This window comes from Nycticebus coucang, chromosome 14, assembly GCF_027406575.1.
Source record: "Nycticebus coucang isolate mNycCou1 chromosome 14, mNycCou1.pri, whole genome shotgun sequence".
In the NCBI taxonomy this organism is placed as follows: Eukaryota; Metazoa; Chordata; class Mammalia; order Primates; family Lorisidae; genus Nycticebus; species Nycticebus coucang.
The window spans coordinates 7,969,314-7,987,977 of NC_069793.1; the positions used below are offsets into that span (position 1 = coordinate 7,969,314).

Sequence of the window (18,664 nt, forward strand, 5' to 3'; positions counted from 1 at the left end):
GCGACACACCGCCGCCTGCAGCCGGGGCTGCCCGGAGCCCCCAGCGGCGCGAAGCCCCATTGAACGACAGCAATTCAAACCTATCAGAGCACAGTGTTGGCAAATCTCCGCCCAATTGAAATTCTCTTTATTCTGAGGGACGTTCGGACATGGTAACACGCAACCCAATGGGAGAGGTGGAAATTTCCAGAAAGAACAGGACCAATGGGCGCGGCTGGCGCAGCCACGATGGACGGACCCAGCGACCAATCCGTTTCTTAGAAGTCCATTCCTCCCTCCATTCGGGAGGCCTGAGATAGGCGGAGCTCGAGGTGCGGAGGAGGCAGGGTTGAAGGAATTACTCTCCGCTGTCCAATGAGAGGGAAGCAAAGATGATAGGCTGGACTTCAAGCCAATAGTAGGGGAGCACAGAGAGCCCCCTAGAAGTGTTCGACCAGTGAGGAGGCGAGGAAGGGGCGGGAGCCGGGGTCCCGGCAGCTTCTAGTAGGTTCCAGAAGGCGGCGCGTGCAGTTGGGAACGCGGAGCGGACGGATTCGATTCAACGGGGTTCCGAGCCGGGCTATGGAGCAGGTGAAGGGGGAGGGGCGGCTGAAAACCCCCGGGACCGCTCGGGGATCGGCCGAGGCTAGGCCGCAGTAGAGGGGCAGAGCGGGCATCCGATTGAGGCGGTCAGGGCGGAGTACCGGGCCGGACGGAGCTGCAGGGGGGAGTCGAGTGTGTGAGGGCCGCGGCTGGCGGGCCGGAGGGAGGTTTGTAGCGAGGCCCGGCCCCGGGAGCGCCCATCTCTTCCTGGCTCGGCGAGGAGGCCCCAGTCCGGCGTGAGCCTGCTCGGCGGGAAGAGGGGCAGTGGCTGGGCCCAGGAGGTGACCGAGATGTGGCTTCGGGATAAGCGGGGTCGGGAGGGGTGGAGGTGGGCGAGGGGCCGGAGTCACCGGGGCAGTGGCGGTCTGGGAGAGCAGAGACTCCCGACGGAGAAGCCTACTTGGCCAGGGTTAACTTGGAGGAATCCCGGGAGTGGGGGCGGTGATACCCTGGGAGTAGCTGAGGCTTTTAGCAGCCTGGGACTCGGTTGTGTTAAGTACTACTTTTCTGCATCTAGCGAGGTCGGGGTGGGAGAGTGTTGAGTGGAGGTTTGACGAGCAGCAGACCGACTTTTCCTGATGCAGAAAAGGGGAGGATACTGTAAAAGTCTTTGGAAGGAATTTCATCTCTGCCAGTGTTTTACGAATGTATGTGCTGCCCCTCCCCCTCTGAATGGGATCGTGTGATTGTAGAGGGACTGAGGACTGACGCTGCCGAAAGATCGGTTTCTGGTTACTTGGGGAAGAATTAGTGACTTTAAACAATTTGGATTCTATAGATGAGCAGCACGAAGTTCTGTGCGTCCGCTCAGCATTTTGAGGAGGCCAAGTTTGAAGCTGCTGCTGCTGCTTGCTTGCTCTCAGTGACTTAAGTATGTTTTAAGTGGCCTGTAGTTGTCAAAGGCCTACAGAGATTTTGTTCCATTGGAAGCTGTTATTGAGCTGTAATGATTCATCGGAAATAAAAAAGTTTACTTTTTTTGGTGTGATTTACAAAGCTGAACCTTTGCTGCAGTGTAGCAATGGCTCCTTAGGCAAAAAGCTGGGACCTTTCTGCTCACTTAAAGAGAGTGGAAATGGAGAGGTTAGTAAATTTTTTGTGCCCTTGTAATAAATTATATTAAACAGGCTATATAGTATAGGCAAAGCAGAGATTCTGGAATAAGACCTTGCTCTTCTGCAGTTAAGAAAGGGTGTTCCTGCTGTTACCAAAAATTTTTAAACTCCTGTTACAGAAATGATACGTTACAGGTCAGTGTTCTTTTACATAAGTTGTATGTTGTGTACAAAGTTCGCCTGCAAATTTAACATTTGTATAGGTGACCTGGCATTTAATCCCAAGTGCCTTAGACACTGTCTTGTACCCATTGCTGAAAATAAACCCATTGCACATACTTACTTCTCTACCTTTTGTTTTTATTTTCAACTGATCCACGTTCCAGTTTAGGAAATATTCAAGTTGGCCAAATTTGCATGTCCAAGATTGTATTTTTTTTTTAATAGGGGCCTTTCAAATGAATCCCACAATGCTACACGTTTTACATTTAACACAAAACAGACATGCACCTGTAGAACATTTAACAAAACAGTATTTGCTATTAGTACACAGTGTGCTGATATTTTCTATTCTACTTTTAAAAATGCTGGTCATGACCTACAAAATTGACTTTCTGATCCCTGCAGGTCAGTAGTACTCTGTTTAAAAAATGCTTTTCTGTAGACTAGGCAAAAACTTCAAGCTATTCTTCATCTGCCTCTTGATACCAGTTGAGTTTTGTAACTTTGTTTTCTGGGCTCTAACAGTGCTTCTTTATTTATTTAGAGACACAATCTTACTCTGTGGACCTGGGTAGAGTGTCTTGGCATCATGATAGCTCATAACAACCTCAGACTGTTGGGCTCAAGCAATCCTCTTACCTCAGCCTCCCAGAGTGCTAGGATTACAGGTGTGAGCCGTGGGGCCTGGCCAAGATTGCTTCTTTAATTTGGCATTTTCTGCTGCCTTCTTTGCCCCTTGCCTCTCTAAGATCTGTCTGGTTGGTGGAAGTTCCCGATTGGTGTGTCTCTGGGTTCCAGAATCACTTCTCTTGAATTCTTGCATCTATTTACTGAGTTACAGGTGGATGACAAATGCAACGAAAAAATGATTTAGTAACTTGAATGACGTATTTGAATCTTACAGAATGTTTGCATTCTCAACACGTTTGAAGCTTTTGAGGTATGACCCTTAATTAGGCTGGTGTGGGGCACTTGATGTTTTTTGGGTATCCCCAGTAAGGGCCTTGTTCTGATAGGGCCAACACCCACTTCGCTTTTTTCAACCCTTTATTACAATAGTGTTTCTTTATCTTCCTGTGTCACCTTTGTAATATTTAAGCATTGTGAGACCTTGTGGGGGGCTGCTTTACTTTTACCTATCAAGAAACAACATTCATCTATGTGGTGACATATTACCACACTGGGAAGTGAAGACTGGTTCTTCCTGATGGGACTAAATGGCAGCTGAGGCACAGGTGCACATGTTGCCATCCTAAAGCCTTTGGGTCCCTGGAACAAGTAGAACATGAAACGGTGCACACTTGAGCCATCGTTTTCCTGTGAGGAATAACTAGGAATGTACTCAGTGTTATCATTTGGATGCTTTGGAAATCTGTGATGAGTGAATTTACTTCTAAATGAAAGGAACTTGTGGGTATATCCTGGAGTGGCTTCATCAGTTTTACATGGAGACTTTGGAGGTTTTCGTTTTTTTTTTTTTTGTAGAGACAGAGTCTCACTGTACCGCCCTCGGGTAGAGTGCCGTGGCGTCACACGGCTCACAGCAACCTCTAACTCTTGGGCTTCCGCGATTCTCTTGCCTCAGCCTCCCGAGCAGCTGGGACTACAGGCGCCCGCCACAACACCCGGCTATTTTTTTTTTTATTGCAGTTTGGCCGGGGCTGGGTTTGAACCCGCCACCCTCGGCATATGGGGACAGCACCCTACTCACTGAGCCACAGGCGCTGCCCGAGGTTTTCGTTTTTTTATTTTTTTATTTATGATTACAGTTTTGTTATAAAGGGTACAAATCAGGACCAGCCAAACGAAGCGACATAGGGAAGGTCTCAAACACATGGCTTATGTGCCTCACCAGAGGAATTGGGGCATGTCACCCTCCCAGTACTCTGATGTGTTTACCAACCATGTTTTGTTTTGTTTTGTTTTGTTTTTGGCCGGGGCTGGGTTTGAACCGCCACCTCCGGCATATGGGACTGGCGCCCTACTCCTTGAGCCACAGGCGCCACCCTGTTTTTTTTTTTTTCTAAGATAGGTCCTTGCTGTCACCTAGGCTAGAGTACGTTGGCATGATCATAGCTTACGGTCACAGCTTACTGCAACTTTGAACTCCTGGGCTCAAGTGATCCTCCTGCTTCAGGCTCCCAAGTGCCAGCCAGCACTTGTATAGGTGCCCACCACTGCCATGCCTGGCCTGGAGTTCTTACTAATCCACAAAGGAGCAGTGGAGAGCAGAGAGATAGGCTTTTTGCTCCTGTTTATACTTTCTTTGCTGGCCCCCAAAGGTGGGGGAAATGTAAATAAATTAAGACATAGTTTCTCTCTTCTTATCTGTAAAATAGCCAGAAAAGATTGTCATCTAAAAACATGGGATGGGCTCGGTGTCTGTGGCTCAGTGGCTAGGGCACCAGCGACATACATCAGAACTGGGAGGGTTCGAATTCAGCCTGGGCCTGCCAAACAACAAGGGCAACTACAACCAAAAAAAATGGCCGGGCGTTATGTCAGGTGCCTGTCCCAGCTACTCAGGAGGCTGAGGCAAGAGAATCACTTAAGCCTAAGAGTTTTAGGTTTCTGTGAGCTGTGACACCACGGTACTCCACCTAAGGCCACATAGCGAGACTCTTAAATAAATAAATAACCTGGAATGGTACCAGGTATGGTGGCTCACGCCTGTAATCCTAGCACTCTGGGAGGCTGAGGTAGGTGGATTGCATGAGCTCAGAAGTTTGAGGCCAGCCTAAGTAAGAGTAAGACCCTTTGTTTTGTTTTTAAACAGCTGGGCATTGTGGTAGGCATCTGTAGTCCGAGCTACTGGGGAGGCTGAGGCAAGAGGATCACTGGAGCCCAAGGAGTTTGAGGTTGCTGTGAGCTGTGGCACTCCACTGAGGGTGATAAAATGAGACTCTGTCTCAAAAAAGTAAATAATAGGGTGGCTTCTGTGGCTCAAAGGAGTAGGGCGCCAGCCCCATATGCTGGAGTTGTTGAGTTCAAACCCAGCAATGGCCAAAAACTGCAAAAAAATAAATAAATAAAAACTTGGGATAAAATAGGCATATTATAGAAAAACTATGTGGGCTCCTTTTCTCCTTAGGTAAATGAGCTAAAAGAGAAGGGCAACAAGGCCCTGAGTGCTGGTAACATTGATGACGCCTTACAGTGTTACTCTGAAGCCATTAAGTTGGATCCCCAGAACCATGTGCTCTATAGCAATCGTTCTGCAGCCTATGCTAAGAAAGGAGACTACCAGAAGGCTTATGAGGATGGCTGCAAGACCGTTGACTTAAAACCTGACTGGGGAAAGGTAAGTTGCGGGGAGAGGGGGAATGAATCATCAGACCTTCCTCAGGAATGCCTTTTGAGAGTCACACTCAAGCCTCCTGACCTTCCTGGTTGCCTCTCCCAATCAACTGATAATCACCCACCTGCCACCTCCCTATTGATAAGAGTATACTCCTCAAAAAAGTGGCATGCTTCATTAGATCTGAGATGCAGCGTAATACAGGCTCCATTCGCTATACTACTGATGAAGAAAATACTGCCAAAGAAACTGACGCTACTTGATCAAAGGAATTGGGGAGGGAAGGCTGAATTCTCTGTCTTCTAGGTTGGCACTATATCCTACTCATCTCTTTTTTGTCATTGGCCTTCCTGTGAGTGTCCAATTTGGGCCCTGAAGTGTAGAATAGTTTCTTGAGTTCATCTTCTGGATTTACTTACATGTCTTTTAAAACATTTTGTGGTTTTCCTTGCTGGTTTAAGGGTTATTCTCGAAAAGCAGCAGCTCTTGAATTCTTAAACCGATTTGAAGAAGCCAAACGAACCTATGAGGAGGGCTTAAAACATGAAGCCAATAACCCTCAGCTCAAAGAAGGTTTACAGAACATGGAGGCCAGGTTAGCAGGTAGGTACCACATATACTGTCTTCTTTCTCCTTCCTCCCTCCCTCCGTCACCCTTGGTAGAGTGCGCTTAAGCGATCCTCTTGCTTTAGTTTTTCATTTTTAATAGAGATGGAGTCTTGGGTGAGCTCAGGCAATCCACCCAACTCGGCCTCCCCGAATGGTAGGATTACAGGCGTGAGCCACCACCCCTGGCCTGCTACTTTGTTAATGGCATTAATTTTGAGTTCGTTTTCCCAGTGTCAGTCTGCTAGGGTGCACAGTGATAAGAGTGAACCAATTTCACAGTGACATTCTTTCCTTTGTTTGGATAGAGAGGAAATTCATGAACCCTTTCAACATGCCCAACCTGTATCAGAAGTTGGAGAATGATCCTAGGACAAGAACGCTGCTTAGTGATCCTACCTACCGGGAACTAATAGAGCAGCTACGAAACAAGCCGTCCGACCTGGGCACGTAAGTAGAGGCAGTATGATGACTCTTTAGAAATTGGCAGGAACCTTATGCTGTGTTCCTGGAACCCTTTGGTAGAAGGTAAGGGTTTCCTGATCTAGATTCTGCCTTTGCTTTTCCTGTAACGAACAGTTGGAGATTGTATTTTAGTGCGTGTATTAGCATATGTGTGTGTATATTCCCCCCACCCCGTTTTTAGAGGTGTAATCTGGCATTCTTACCCAGGCTGGTCTTAAACTCCTGGCCTCAAGCAGTTCTTCTGCCTTGCCCTCACAACTAGTGGGATTATAGGTGTGAGCCATTGTACTATTTGCATTTCAGTCCCCTTCTTTTCATCCTCATAGGCCCTACTGTCTCTGTGGATACTTTGGAGTGAAAACTGGGTTGCAAAGAACGTCAGATATATAAAGACCTATCTGTAAATCTGGTGCTGGTATCTGTTTCTATCTGAATTCTTTGGCTCCTGAGATCAGATTGGGATGCATACTTACACCTCTGTATATTTGCTGGGCTCCAGGAATGAATTTGATCTCTGTGACTTCATTTTATTTATTTATTTTTTTTTTTAGAGACAGAGAGTCTCACTTTGTCGCCCTCGGTAGAGTATCATGGCGTCACAGCTCACAGCAACCTCCAACTCTTGGGCTTAGGCTGTTCTCTTGCCTCAGCCTCCTGAGGAGCTGGGACCACAGGCGCCCACCACAACGCCCAGCTATTTTTTTGTTGCAGTTTGACCGGGGCCAGGTTCGAACCCTCCATCCTCCGTATGTGGGGCCAGCGCCCTACTCACTGAGCCACAGGCACTGCCCTGTGACTTCATTTTAGATGGACTCTTGAAGGTTTGCTTATTCTCAGTTATAACTCATGGGTGGTGTAGAATCTAGCCACTTTTGGTGGTTGGGGAGCTTCTATATACAAGAATTTGACCTTTAGCAATAAATGAGCAGCAGAAAGGGGGTGTTTTAGGTTTTTTATGTTTGAGACAGTCTCAGTTTGTCACCGTGTGTTGAGTGCTATAATGTCATCATAGCTTGCAGCAACTTCAGTCTCTTGAGCTTAAGCAATCCTCTTGCCTCAGCCTCCCAAGTAGCTGAGACTACAGGTGTTTGCCACAACACCCAGATAGTTTCTCTATATTTAATAGAGATGGGGTCTTGCTCTTGCTCAGACTAATCTCAAACTCGTGAGCTCAGGCAGTCCACTTGGCCTGTTTGTTTTGTTTTGTAATGTTAGTCTTGCTCTATCTCCCAGGCTAGAGTGCAGTGGCTTCATCATAGTTTACTGCAGCCTTCAACTCCTGAGCTCACACTGTCCTCCTGTCTCAGCCTCCCTAGTATCTGACACTATAGGTGCACGCTGCCATGCTCACCTAATTAAAAAAATTCTTTTGTTTTTTAAAGTTTTTCGTAGAGGTCTTTCTCAACCTCTGTTCCTTGATGGGAGTGACCAGCTTTCAGTTCTCTTTCAAAGTGCTCTAAACTTTCTCTTTGTTCTTTCTAAATAAAATTGGGATGAGATCTCACTGTTGCCTGTGCTGGTTTCAAACTTCTGGCCTCAAGCCATCCTCCTGCCTCAGCCTCTTAAAGTGGTAGGCATATAGGTGTGAGCCACTGCTTCTAGCCATAAGTGAGAGTTTAAGATCAGTTGTGAGGAAGAATAATTGCTTTTTTTTTCTCTTTTTAAAAAAAATCTATACTAGGAAACTACAAGATCCCCGCATCATGACTACTCTCAGTGTCCTCCTCGGGGTTGATCTGGGCAGCATGGATGAGGAGGAAGAGGTTGCAACACCACCCCCACCTCCCCCTCCCAAAAAGGAGACCAAGCCAGAGCCAATGGAAGAAGATCTTCCAGAGAATAAGAAGCAGGTCTCATTTTCTTTTCTCCTCTTTTTTTGTGTTTTTATACATAACCATGGAAACTAAAAATTTGTATGTTGAATGAGAACATATATAGACTTTGGATGGCCATAATTATTTTTGAGTGCTTAGTACATCCTAAGCTTCTTGCTGTTACTAATTAGCAATATGTATGTTGTTTTTTTTCTTTTTTGAGACAGGGTCTACTATGTCGCCCTCTAATAGAATGCTGTGGTGTCACAGTTCACAGCAACCTCAAACTCTTGGGCTAATGTGATTCTCTTGCCTCAGCCTCCCAATTAACTGGGACTACGGGTGCCCGCCACAACAGCTAGCGCCCTATTCACTGAGCCACAGGCGCCACTCACCAGCTATTTTTTTGTTGTTGCGCTTGTCATTGTTGTTTAGCTGGCCAGACTGGATTCGAACCCACCAGCCTTGGTATACGTGGCCAGCGCCATAAGAACTGTGCTACAGGCACCGAACCATAACAGTATGTCAAAAGACTAAGTTCACAGAAGATTTCCTAGTTTTTGATGTATTTCAAAAACTTCTAGCAGCAGGACCTACCCTTCTGTAGTCACCGTAGCGGCTGCATTGCTGCCAGCAAGGGTACTGGTTAGGACAAGACAGTAAAGCTCATGTCTTCACCATGATCCAGAAGAACGTGGTCTCCATCAGTCCTTGGGCTTCCATCTCCTGGCTGGACCAATGCATAGTTGAAAGTTGTCACTTTAGCAGGGTTGTTCCAGAGCAGGAGGCATATGCCAGAACGATTGTATTTCCTTTCTTATAAATGGGAACAACAGATTGTTGCCAAATTTAGCACCTTTAAATGAGTGGGTGAGCATTGGTTGTTCAGGGTGTCTTAAAACTGGAAAAAGGCCCTATAGTGTGGGTGGTAGTGAGCTCTGCAAAAGACTCCTGCCACCACTACAACCCTTCTCTTCCTCTCACCACGCCTCTGCCATTATTCTCTAATAACTAAGAAGATACTGAGAAAGCCCCATTTCAGAAACTGGATTTGCTGCAGCCTCTAAGAATAAAACCTGGTCCACGGGGTGGTGCTCAAGGAGTAGGGCGCCGGCCCCATATACCAGAGGTGGCAGGTTCAGGCCCGGCCCCAGCCAAAAACTGCAAAAAAAAAAAAAAAACCTGGTCCAGAACTATACTATCCTCACAAGTTTCTTCAATTTAAAGGGATTTCTTCTCTCTCTCCCCTAAAGAAGTCTTCTACTTTCTGACAGAGATACAGGGGAAGGAAGGTTTCAGAGGCAGCAAAACATTCTTGACTATTTTAAGTCTGTAGCTGATTGGTGAAGCTTTTTGGATTTGGAGAGCTTGCTTTGCTGTCTTTGTCATCTGGCTTAGATTTGCTCCCTCACTTCTTCCAAACCTTGTCTAGGCACTGAAGGAAAAAGAGTTGGGGAATGATGCCTACAAGAAGAAAGACTTTGACACAGCCTTGAAGCATTATGACAGAGCTAAGGAACTGGACCCCACCAACATGACATACATTACTAACCAAGCAGGTGAGGTCAAAAAACAAGGGGCAAGGGATTTGTTAAGGGAAGAAGGACTTACTGTTTCTCCTTGACCATCCTGCCTTGCAGCGGTGTACTTTGAAAAGGGTGACTACAATAAATGCCGGGAGCTTTGTGAGAAGGCCATTGAAGTGGGGAGAGAAAACCGAGAGGACTACCGACAGATTGCCAAGTATGTGTGACCTTCCTGAATGCCTTGAGTAGCATGGAGGGTTTGTTGTGCAAGGCTTACATTTTCCTGCTCTGGGAGGAGGAGTGCTGGGTACAGAGCCCCTTAATGCTAAGAAGAGGCTGCAAAGGAGGTCACAGGAGACCAGACAAAAAGTATTAAAAGGGCGTAGTGCCCAGATAGTGATGTGGGCCTTGTTTTTAGTTGCAAATGCATTTTCTATATAGGATCCACTCTTGTCTTTACAGAGCTTATGCCCGAATTGGCAACTCCTACTTCAAAGAAGAAAAGTACAAGGACGCCATCCACTTCTATAACAAGTCTCTGGCAGAGCACCGAACCCCAGATGTGCTCAAGAAATGCCAGCAGGTGGGTAGGAAAATAGGGAGTGTTTTGTTGTTCCTTAGTAATTGAGCATCACTACTTACTTTATTCTTTATTGTAATCTTAACTGAAATCATCATTTAATAATGAGCCTTAAATTTTTCTAGGTAGTAGATTTGGCCATCTCATGTGATTCTGCCATTTTTATTATTTTGAGAGGGGGGTCTCTGTTGCTCAGGTTGGGGTACAGTGACATCACAGCTTATTGCAACCTCAATCTCCTGGGCTCAAACAATCTTCCCTCCCTCACACTCTTGAGTAGCTGGGACTACAACTCTGCACTGTAATGCCTTGCTAATTTTTCTTTTTTCTTTTTTTTTTGGTAGAGCTGGGGTCTCACCGTGTTACTAATGTTGATTTTAAATTCCTGGGCTCATGTTATCTTCCTGCCTGGGCCTCCCAGAGTGCTGGGATCACAGGCATCAGCCACTGTGTCCAGCCTCTTGTCTTTTAATGTTGACAATATGTAGGAAATGATCCAGCTTTTTTGTAGCTCTTATTTTCATTAGCCAAGATTTTAACCTTGAATGTATTAATATTGAGAGGACTAGTGCATTAGCAGTGTTATGATTCTTACTGTAACTTAACTTTTTTCTTGGGTGCTTTTTTTTTTTTTTTCGAGACAAGAGTCTCACTCTGTTGCCCTGGGTAGAGTGCTGTGGCATTGTAGTTCACAGCACCCTCAAACTCTTGGGTTCAAGAGATCCTCTGGCCTTAGTCTCAGAGTAGCTGGGACTGTAGGCACCCTCCATGACACCAGCCTACTTTTTCTGCTTTTAGTGACCTCTGCTAAAGACTCACTTTTGCTCAGGCTTGTCTTGGACTCCTGAGCTCAAGCAGTCCACCCACCTTGACTTCCCAGAATGCCAGGATTACAGGTGTGAGCCACTATAGCGGCCTAACATTTTTTCTTGTTTTTTTACAATCAAAGTGATATATTACTCCTTGATAGCAGTACTCTTTTTAAGAATTGAAGTCCTAATCTAGCTTTTTAGCCTAGTATTAAGATGTTTATGGGAGTTTAAATTACTATTCCAAGAATTATTTACCTTAGGCAGAGAAAATCCTGAAAGAGCAAGAGCGGCTGGCCTACATAAACCCTGACTTGGCCTTGGAGGAGAAGAACAAAGGCAATGAATGTTTTCAGAAAGGTACTGCCCCACAGCTCAGAAGGGGGACTCGTTGGATTGGGGGAGGGGTTCTCGCGCCTGACTGTAGGGAAAATAGGGCCTGCTAGGAGATGGGGGATTTTGGCCTTTTAAGAAATAGTCTTTGTTTTCCTTACTCAGGGGACTATCCCCAGGCCATGAAGCATTATACAGAAGCCATTAAAAGGAACCCACGAGATGCCAAATTGTACAGTAATCGAGCTGCCTGCTACACCAAACTCCTGGAGTTTCAGCTGGCACTCAAGGTGAGATCCGGGAATGTGGGGCAGCCGTGATGTAAACCAGCACATGATGAATGGGTTTTCTCTCTTCCTGTTCTTCGGTGATGTGAATATGTGCGAAATGTAGGACCTGTGTCTACCTAGTCCTGGCTCTTGGAGTTATTAGAGGTTGGGAATACTTGGGAAAGTGGATCCTCCACCTCCCCTGAGAACTCCAAACCTTTAACCTCCCCATTATCCTTCCTCACGTTTTAAGTACAGTTTGATGGCTTTAAGTGCGTTCACATTATTGTGCCAACAGCACCACCATCCTTGTCCAGAACTTTTTGTCTTCCCAAACTGAAACTCCATACCCATTAACACTGATTACCTATTTCCCTCTCCCAAATCTCTTGGTAACTACTGTTTTATCTGTTCCTATGAATTTGACTACTCTGGGTACTTCATATAAGTGGAATCCCCACTTATAACAAATATTGTTTTGTTTTCTGTGACTTTTTTCACTTAGCAAAACATCTTCAAGTTCTGTCCACATTGGAGCATGGATCTGACTTTTTTCCCTTTTTAAGGGTGTATGTTCTGTTGTGTGTATTTGCTATGTTTTGTCTGTCCATTCTTTGATTATTTCTCCTTTTTTTGTTTGCTTTTGTGGGGGGCTTTTTGTTCTTTTTTTTTTTTTGAGACAGAATCTCACTTTGTAGCCCTTGGTAGAGTGCTATGGCATCACAGCTCACAGCAACCTCTAACTCTTGGACTTAAGCAATTCTGTTGCCTCAGCCTCCCAAGTAGCTGGGACTATAGGTACCCGCCACAACACCCAGCTGTTTTTGTTTTTGTTGTTGTTGTTGTTGTTGTTGTTGCAGTTGTCATTGTTGTTTAGCAGGCTTGGGCTAGGTACGAACCAGCCAACACCCCTGTATGTGGCAAGTGCCCTAACCACTGACCTATAGGCGCTGAGCCTGTTTTTGTTTTTTGAGAGTATCACCCTGGGTAGAGTGCTGTAGTGTCATAGCTCACAGCAATCACCAACTCAGGCTCAAGTGATCCTTTTATCTGAACTTTTTCTGTTTTTAGCAGAGACTGGGTCTCACTTTTGCTCAGGCTGGTCTCGAACTTGGGAGCAATCCACCCACCTCAGCCTCCCAGAGTGTCAGGATTACAGGCGTGAGCCACTGTGCCTTTTACTTACGGATAATGCTGCTAGGAACATGGGAATGCAAATATCCCTGCTTTTAGTTCTTGTGGGTGTATACCCAGAAGTTGAAATGCTGGATCATACAGTACCTGAGTTTTATTTTCTGAGGAGCCACCATCTTGTTTCTCATAGCAGCTGTCGCACTCTCCTTTCTTACTGTTTCAGTTTTGTTTTTGTTACAGTCTGGCTTTCTCGCCCAGGCTAAAGAACAACTTCAAACTCCTACGTTCAAGGGATCCTCCGTAGCCTCCTGAGTAGCTGGGACTACAGGCAACCTGCCGCATGCCCAGCTTGTTTCTCTATTTTTAGTAGAGGTAGACTCTCCCTCTTGCTCAGGTTTGTCTCAAACTCCAGAGCTCAGGGAATCCTCTTGCCTCAGCCTCCCAGAGTGCTAGGATTACAGTCGTGAGCCACCACACCTGGCCGCTATTTCCGTTTAGGTCAACTAGGTGGTTCTGTCACATCAAGTGTGGTCAGATATGATTGTGCTTAACACTGTGGATGGGTTGTCCCGATTATTCTTTTGAATATGAGTCACTGTGCTTCTATCTTGAGGGTTTTTTTTTGTTTTGTTTTTGTAGAGACAGAGTCTCACTTTATGGCCCTTGGTAGAGTGCCGTGGCCTCACACAGCTCACAGCAACCTCCAACTCCTGGGCTTAAGCGATTCTCTTGCCTCAGCCTCCCGAGTAGCTGGGACTACAGGTGCCCGCCACAACACCTGGCTATTTTTTTTTGTGTGTGTGATTTTTTTTTTTGGCCGGGGCTGGGTTTGAACCCGCCACCTCTGGCATATGGGACCATTGCCCTACTCCTTGAGCCACAGGCGCCGCCCTATTTTGTTTTGTTTTTTACAGCTGTTTTTTGGTGGATATGCCTGGACCATATTGTGGGAAGGGGACAAAATGTGACCTATGTAGAGATACTCAGACCAGATTCGTGTTGGGGGTTTTTGTTTGTTTTTTGGCCCAGCTAGCTTTCTGTCTTTTCTAGGGATGGGGTCTCACTCTCACTCAGCCTGGTCTCAAACTCTGAGCTCAGGGAATTCGCCTGCCTTGGCCTCCCAGAGTGCTAGGATTATAGGAGTGAGCCACCAAACATGGCTGCCATGTTGGTTTTTATTTATTTTTTAATTTAATTTTTAATTTTTTTATTTTTTGTAGAGGCAGAGTCTTACTTTATCGCCCTTAGTAGAGTGCTGTGGCGTCACACATCTCATAGCAACCTCCAGCTCCTGGGCTTAGGCAATTCTCTTTCCTCTGCCTCCCGAGTATCAGGGACAACAGGCACCCACCACAACGCCCAGCTATTTTTTTGTTGCAGTCTGGCCGGAGCCGGGTTTGAACCCACCATTCTCAGTATATGGGGCTAGCACCCTACTCACTGAGCCACAGGCGCTACCCCAGTTTTTAGTTTTGATGAAACTGTCTCCTGGATCTGTATCAGGCCTAGAGACATCACTACTGCTGGTGGAATTGTACAGGCATAACACCAAAAACATTGGTTTATGAAGCAAATAATAGCAGGTTGTCAGTCACCTGGGAGGCAGGATGGCTCTTTGCCAGTTCTGTACCTGGGAAAAAGAATGAATGGAATTGGTAACAGTCATGACTTCATGGTGAAAGAGTTGGGATTAGGCCCAGGTGTGCTTACTCTATCCCATAGCATTTTTTCTCTTCATGATTTCATAATTTCCCATTTTGAAGATATTTAAAAATGAACCCCAAAGTGAAGGTCTGGTGTTTGTCCACCTCTGTTTGACAGTTAAGCTGCTGAACCATTGAAGGGTTCAGGCCATTTGTCTTGTGCGGGATGGTCCATAACCTGTAGTTGTCTGTCCTGGTGATGGTGCCTCACTTTGTCCTGTGTCATCCTCCTGCTTAACTAACCTATTCTTAAGTAACCAGATGCCAGAACTGAGAGGGAGGCAAGAAGAAAGCAGAGTCCTCTGTGGTGATGCTGGATGAGGAGTTTAGAGTCAGAATTCACCTAATGGGGCTGCCATATGGGCTCCTCTAAAGCAGTAAACCTAATACTTTTTTGCTGCTTCCTCCTAGGATTGTGAGGAATGTATCCAGCTGGAACCAACCTTCAGTAAGTGCCTTTCTGCTGCCTCTCCCCTGTCCCCTGCCCCCTGCCTCTGGCCAAAAGATCAGAGAAAGAAGGGGCAAACCCTTTGTCTACCTGCGTGTTTGAGGGCTTTGTTGATTTTAGGACCTAGCATTGGCAGAAGGGAAGGAAGGGTATTGGTGTGCGGTTGAAGAGGTGCAAGAAGCAGCCTTGAAGGCTGTGTTTTTGATACTGCCTCACCTCTCCTGTTTGTAGTTAAAGGTTATACACGGAAAGCAGCTGCCCTAGAAGCAATGAAGGACTACACAAAAGCCATGGATGTGTACCAGAAGGCGTTAGACCTGGACTCCAGCTGCAAGGTGGGCTGCTTCTGGTCTCCAGTCATCTCTCCCCTGCCTGCTGCTCCTTTGAGTCTTGTCCTTGTTCAGTCTCTACTCTTTCCATCACCTCCATTTCTCTTGAAGTCTGTTTTTCTCTTGTGAGCTTTCTTCCCTTCTTGGTTATCTTGGATCTACTGAAGCAGTGAGCCTGAAATGCTAATGCTCTTCTGCTTTGTCTTTTCTGCAACGCAGGAGGCAGCAGATGGTTACCAGCGCTGTATGATGGCCCAGTACAACCGGCATGATAGCCCCGAAGATGTGAAGCGGCGGGCTATGGCTGACCCTGAGGTGCAGCAAATAATGAGTGACCCGGCCATGCGGCTCATCCTGGAGCAGATGCAGAAGGACCCCCAGGCACTCAGCGAGTAAGTAGAGTTGGGAGGGGCAGCCTTGCAGGAAAATGGGGAGCAGAAGCAAATGAGAAGGCGTGAGAGTGGTAGGGGTATGGTCCTTCTGGCTGGAATTAAAAAAAACAAACGTGGCTTAGCGCCTGTAGCTCAAGCGGCTAAGGCACCAGCCACATACACCAGAGTTGGTGGGTTCAAATCCAGCCCGGGCCTGCCAATGACAACTACAACCAAAAAATAGCTGGGCATTGTGGCAGGTGCCTGTAGTCCCAGGTACTTAGGAGGCTGAGGCAAGAGTATCGCCTAAGCCCAAGAGCTGCAGGTTGCTGTGAGCTGTGACGCCACGACCCTCTATCGAGGGCGACAAAGTAAGACTCTGTCTCTAAAAAGAAAAAAGTGTAGAGTGGGTGGTAAGGTGGTAATTAGGGGTTTTTTTGTTTGTTTGTTTGTTTTTTTTGTAGAGACGGAGTCTCACTTTATTGCCCTCCGTAGAGTGCTGTGGCGTCACACGGCTCACAGCAACCTCCAGCTCCTGGGCTTATGTGATTCTCTTGCCTCAGCCTCCCAAGCAGCTGGGACTACAGGCGCCCGCCACAACGCCCGGCTATTTTTTGGTTGCAGTTTGGCCGGGGCCGGGTTTGAACCCACCACCCTCGGCATATGGGGCCGGCGCCCTACTCACTGAGCTATAGGCACCGCCCGGTAATTAGGGTTTTATTTGCATGTTAGTTATGATAACTTAGTGGTCCTTTGGAAAAGCCAGGACTTCTATATTGCTGGGAGAAAAAATTTGGCTTTAAAAGTGTGACTATAGGCTCAAAAGCAGGTGGCACAGCTCATGTAGGAGAGGCCTTTGCAGTGCCTCTGCGGGACTCCTTGACTCTGGTGCCTTCTGGAGGGTTGTGAATTGGGGCCTGCTCTGAGAGCAAGGTTAAGTCTCATAATGTCTCTATGTCCCTAGACACTTAAAGAATCCTGTAATAGCACAGAAGATTCAGAAGCTGATGGATGTGGGTCTCATTGCAATTCGGTGATGACTTGGTCACCCCCCTTCCCTTCATCCTGATGTGGAAAGAGAAGCTGGGACCGCCGCACGCAGCGCAGAGTAGAAGGGAACAAAGGGGGAGAGAACAGCTTATCTCTATATTTATACATACCACGTGGAAGATGCAGAGACTTGTACTGTCATTTGAGCAGCGCTGCCTTGGGCCCTCCCAGCACACGCATGGTCTCTTCACTGCTGCCCTCGAGTTCTGTGTCTCTTTCCCCTCAGTGGCTGCTCTCTCATAGTTGGTTATTTTTTATTTGGGGCAGTGGGCATATATGGGTGGGGGAGAGTGTTCTTCCCAGCCTCAATCCCCAGCTGTCTTCACATTGTTAATTCCACGTCCCCTTCTCCAATAAAGCAAGCCTGTCGGGCGTGGTTACATGTTGCTTTGGCCTTGAGTGATTTTTTTTGCCAAAAAACTGCAGGGATTGCACCCTGAGTTGGGAGAGGTGTGAACTGACCATCCTGGGAACCTGAGCCATCTCTCTGCCCTCTGGTGGGCCTTAGAAGTGGGATGGGTCATGTGAACACTGCAGGGCTCCTAGCTTTGCTGAGGTGCCCACTAGGTGGTGCTGTCACTCAACAGCTGAAAGGGACTGGGGGCTCCCCTGGAGTAAGGTTGCAGAGGTGCGAGAAGATTTGAGGTGATCCTTGTGCTGTTAAATATCCACACTCTAATCTCAAAGGTAGATCCAGAGATCACTAGGCCCAACCCTGAAGGATTCTGATGTGAGAGATGGTCAGACCTCTTGGGAGAGATCAACTTCAGTGTCAGCTGCTGTGTTGGATTTTAGGTGTTTTAAATAACTCACTGTTCTCATCTGATGGCTTAAAGTACTAAGCTTTAAGTATACCTAATAGCCAGGTGTGGTGGCTCAGACCTGTAATCCTAGCATTTGGGGAGGCTAGGCAGGAAGATCACTTAAACCTAGATCAACCTAGACAACATCTCTATAAAAAAATAGAAAACTTAAGGTAGGCATGGTGGGGCACACTTCTGGTCTCAGCTGCTCAAGAGGCTGAGGCAGGAGGACGGCTTGAGCCCAGGAGTTTGAGATTACAGTGAGCTATGGTGATGCCACTGCACTCTAGCCTGGGCAATAGAGCCAGACCTTGTTTCATAAACAAGGATAAATAATAATTACATTTTTCCATGGTTACAACAAATTTATGTAAAACTTCCTGCACTGAAGAGGCTTCTGGGTAGGAGTGAAACTTCCTCATTTGCTCCAAGAGTGCTCCTTCCTAGCTGGGATGGTCCTGAGGCTGCGGCTGGCAGGCTTTCTTTGCCTCTGAGCTTCAGCAGCCTCCAGCTTTTTTCCAGCAGGCCCTCCCCCATCTGGGTGGCAGGGTTGAGAGAGTTGCCCATCCAAAGGGGTTGGGTGGCCCCCAGCACCCAGTGTGTTCTCCCGGAAAGGCTGGTTCCTGTGTGCAGGAGCTGGGTGGGAAGATGTTGGCCACCAGAGATCCTCTGAGCAGGGACTGGACAGGAGTGAGCCTCATGGGCTCTCCAAAAGAAGCACAATGCTAGTGGAGGGGAGGTGGGAGGTGGAGGTGCCATGTTGGAAGCCATGAGCCCTGGGGGTGGGGGTGGGGAGGTCATGAATGATCAGAGCCAAGTCTATTCACTCAAGTCACCTGGGCAGCTCTAAGGTTGACCTAAGAGGGACTTGTTTCCTTTGGGAGGGCCCTCAGATCTTTGGTTGATGAGGGACAGCCCTGGCCTGAGCTGGTTCTTAAATAGCCTGAATTCAGTCCTGCAACTCCCTTGTTCTCCTTCTGGCACCCCAATGATGTTCTGTAGCCCCAAGTCCCCACCTCATGAAATGAGGCAATGGGAGATGTTTTCTACAGAGGCAGAACCAGCCCTGAACTCTAACTGGGGGCTTCTCTAGTATGAACTGAGCTTCCCCCAAAGAAGGGGATACTGTTTTTGTGGTCTTGGGTCCATGAGCCCCACTGTCCTTTGCTTCCTGTGCTCTGTGGTGACAAAGGCGGAGGCCCCACTGGAACACTCTGTGGGCTGGTAGTGAGCTTCCTGCACCCAGCACCAGCCCGCCCTAGGGAGG

General features: G+C 47.1%; 1 protein-coding gene across 1 annotated transcript; it reads left to right on the top strand.

Annotated features, from left to right (window-relative positions):
- The first annotated feature begins 424 nt into the window (after positions 1-424).
- STIP1 (stress induced phosphoprotein 1) lies at positions 425-16,980 on the top strand. Its single transcript, XM_053560677.1, has 14 exons — positions 425-570; positions 4,951-5,160; positions 5,619-5,760; positions 6,072-6,213; positions 7,910-8,078; positions 9,475-9,601; positions 9,683-9,785; positions 10,031-10,151; positions 11,221-11,317; positions 11,456-11,580; positions 14,808-14,844; positions 15,076-15,179; positions 15,393-15,565; positions 16,509-16,980. The coding sequence occupies exons 1-14, from the start codon at positions 562-564 to the stop codon at positions 16,579-16,581; spliced, it is 1,632 nt and encodes a 543-aa protein (XP_053416652.1). The 5' UTR covers positions 425-561; the 3' UTR covers positions 16,582-16,980.
- The last annotated feature ends 1,684 nt before the right edge of the window (positions 16,981-18,664 follow it).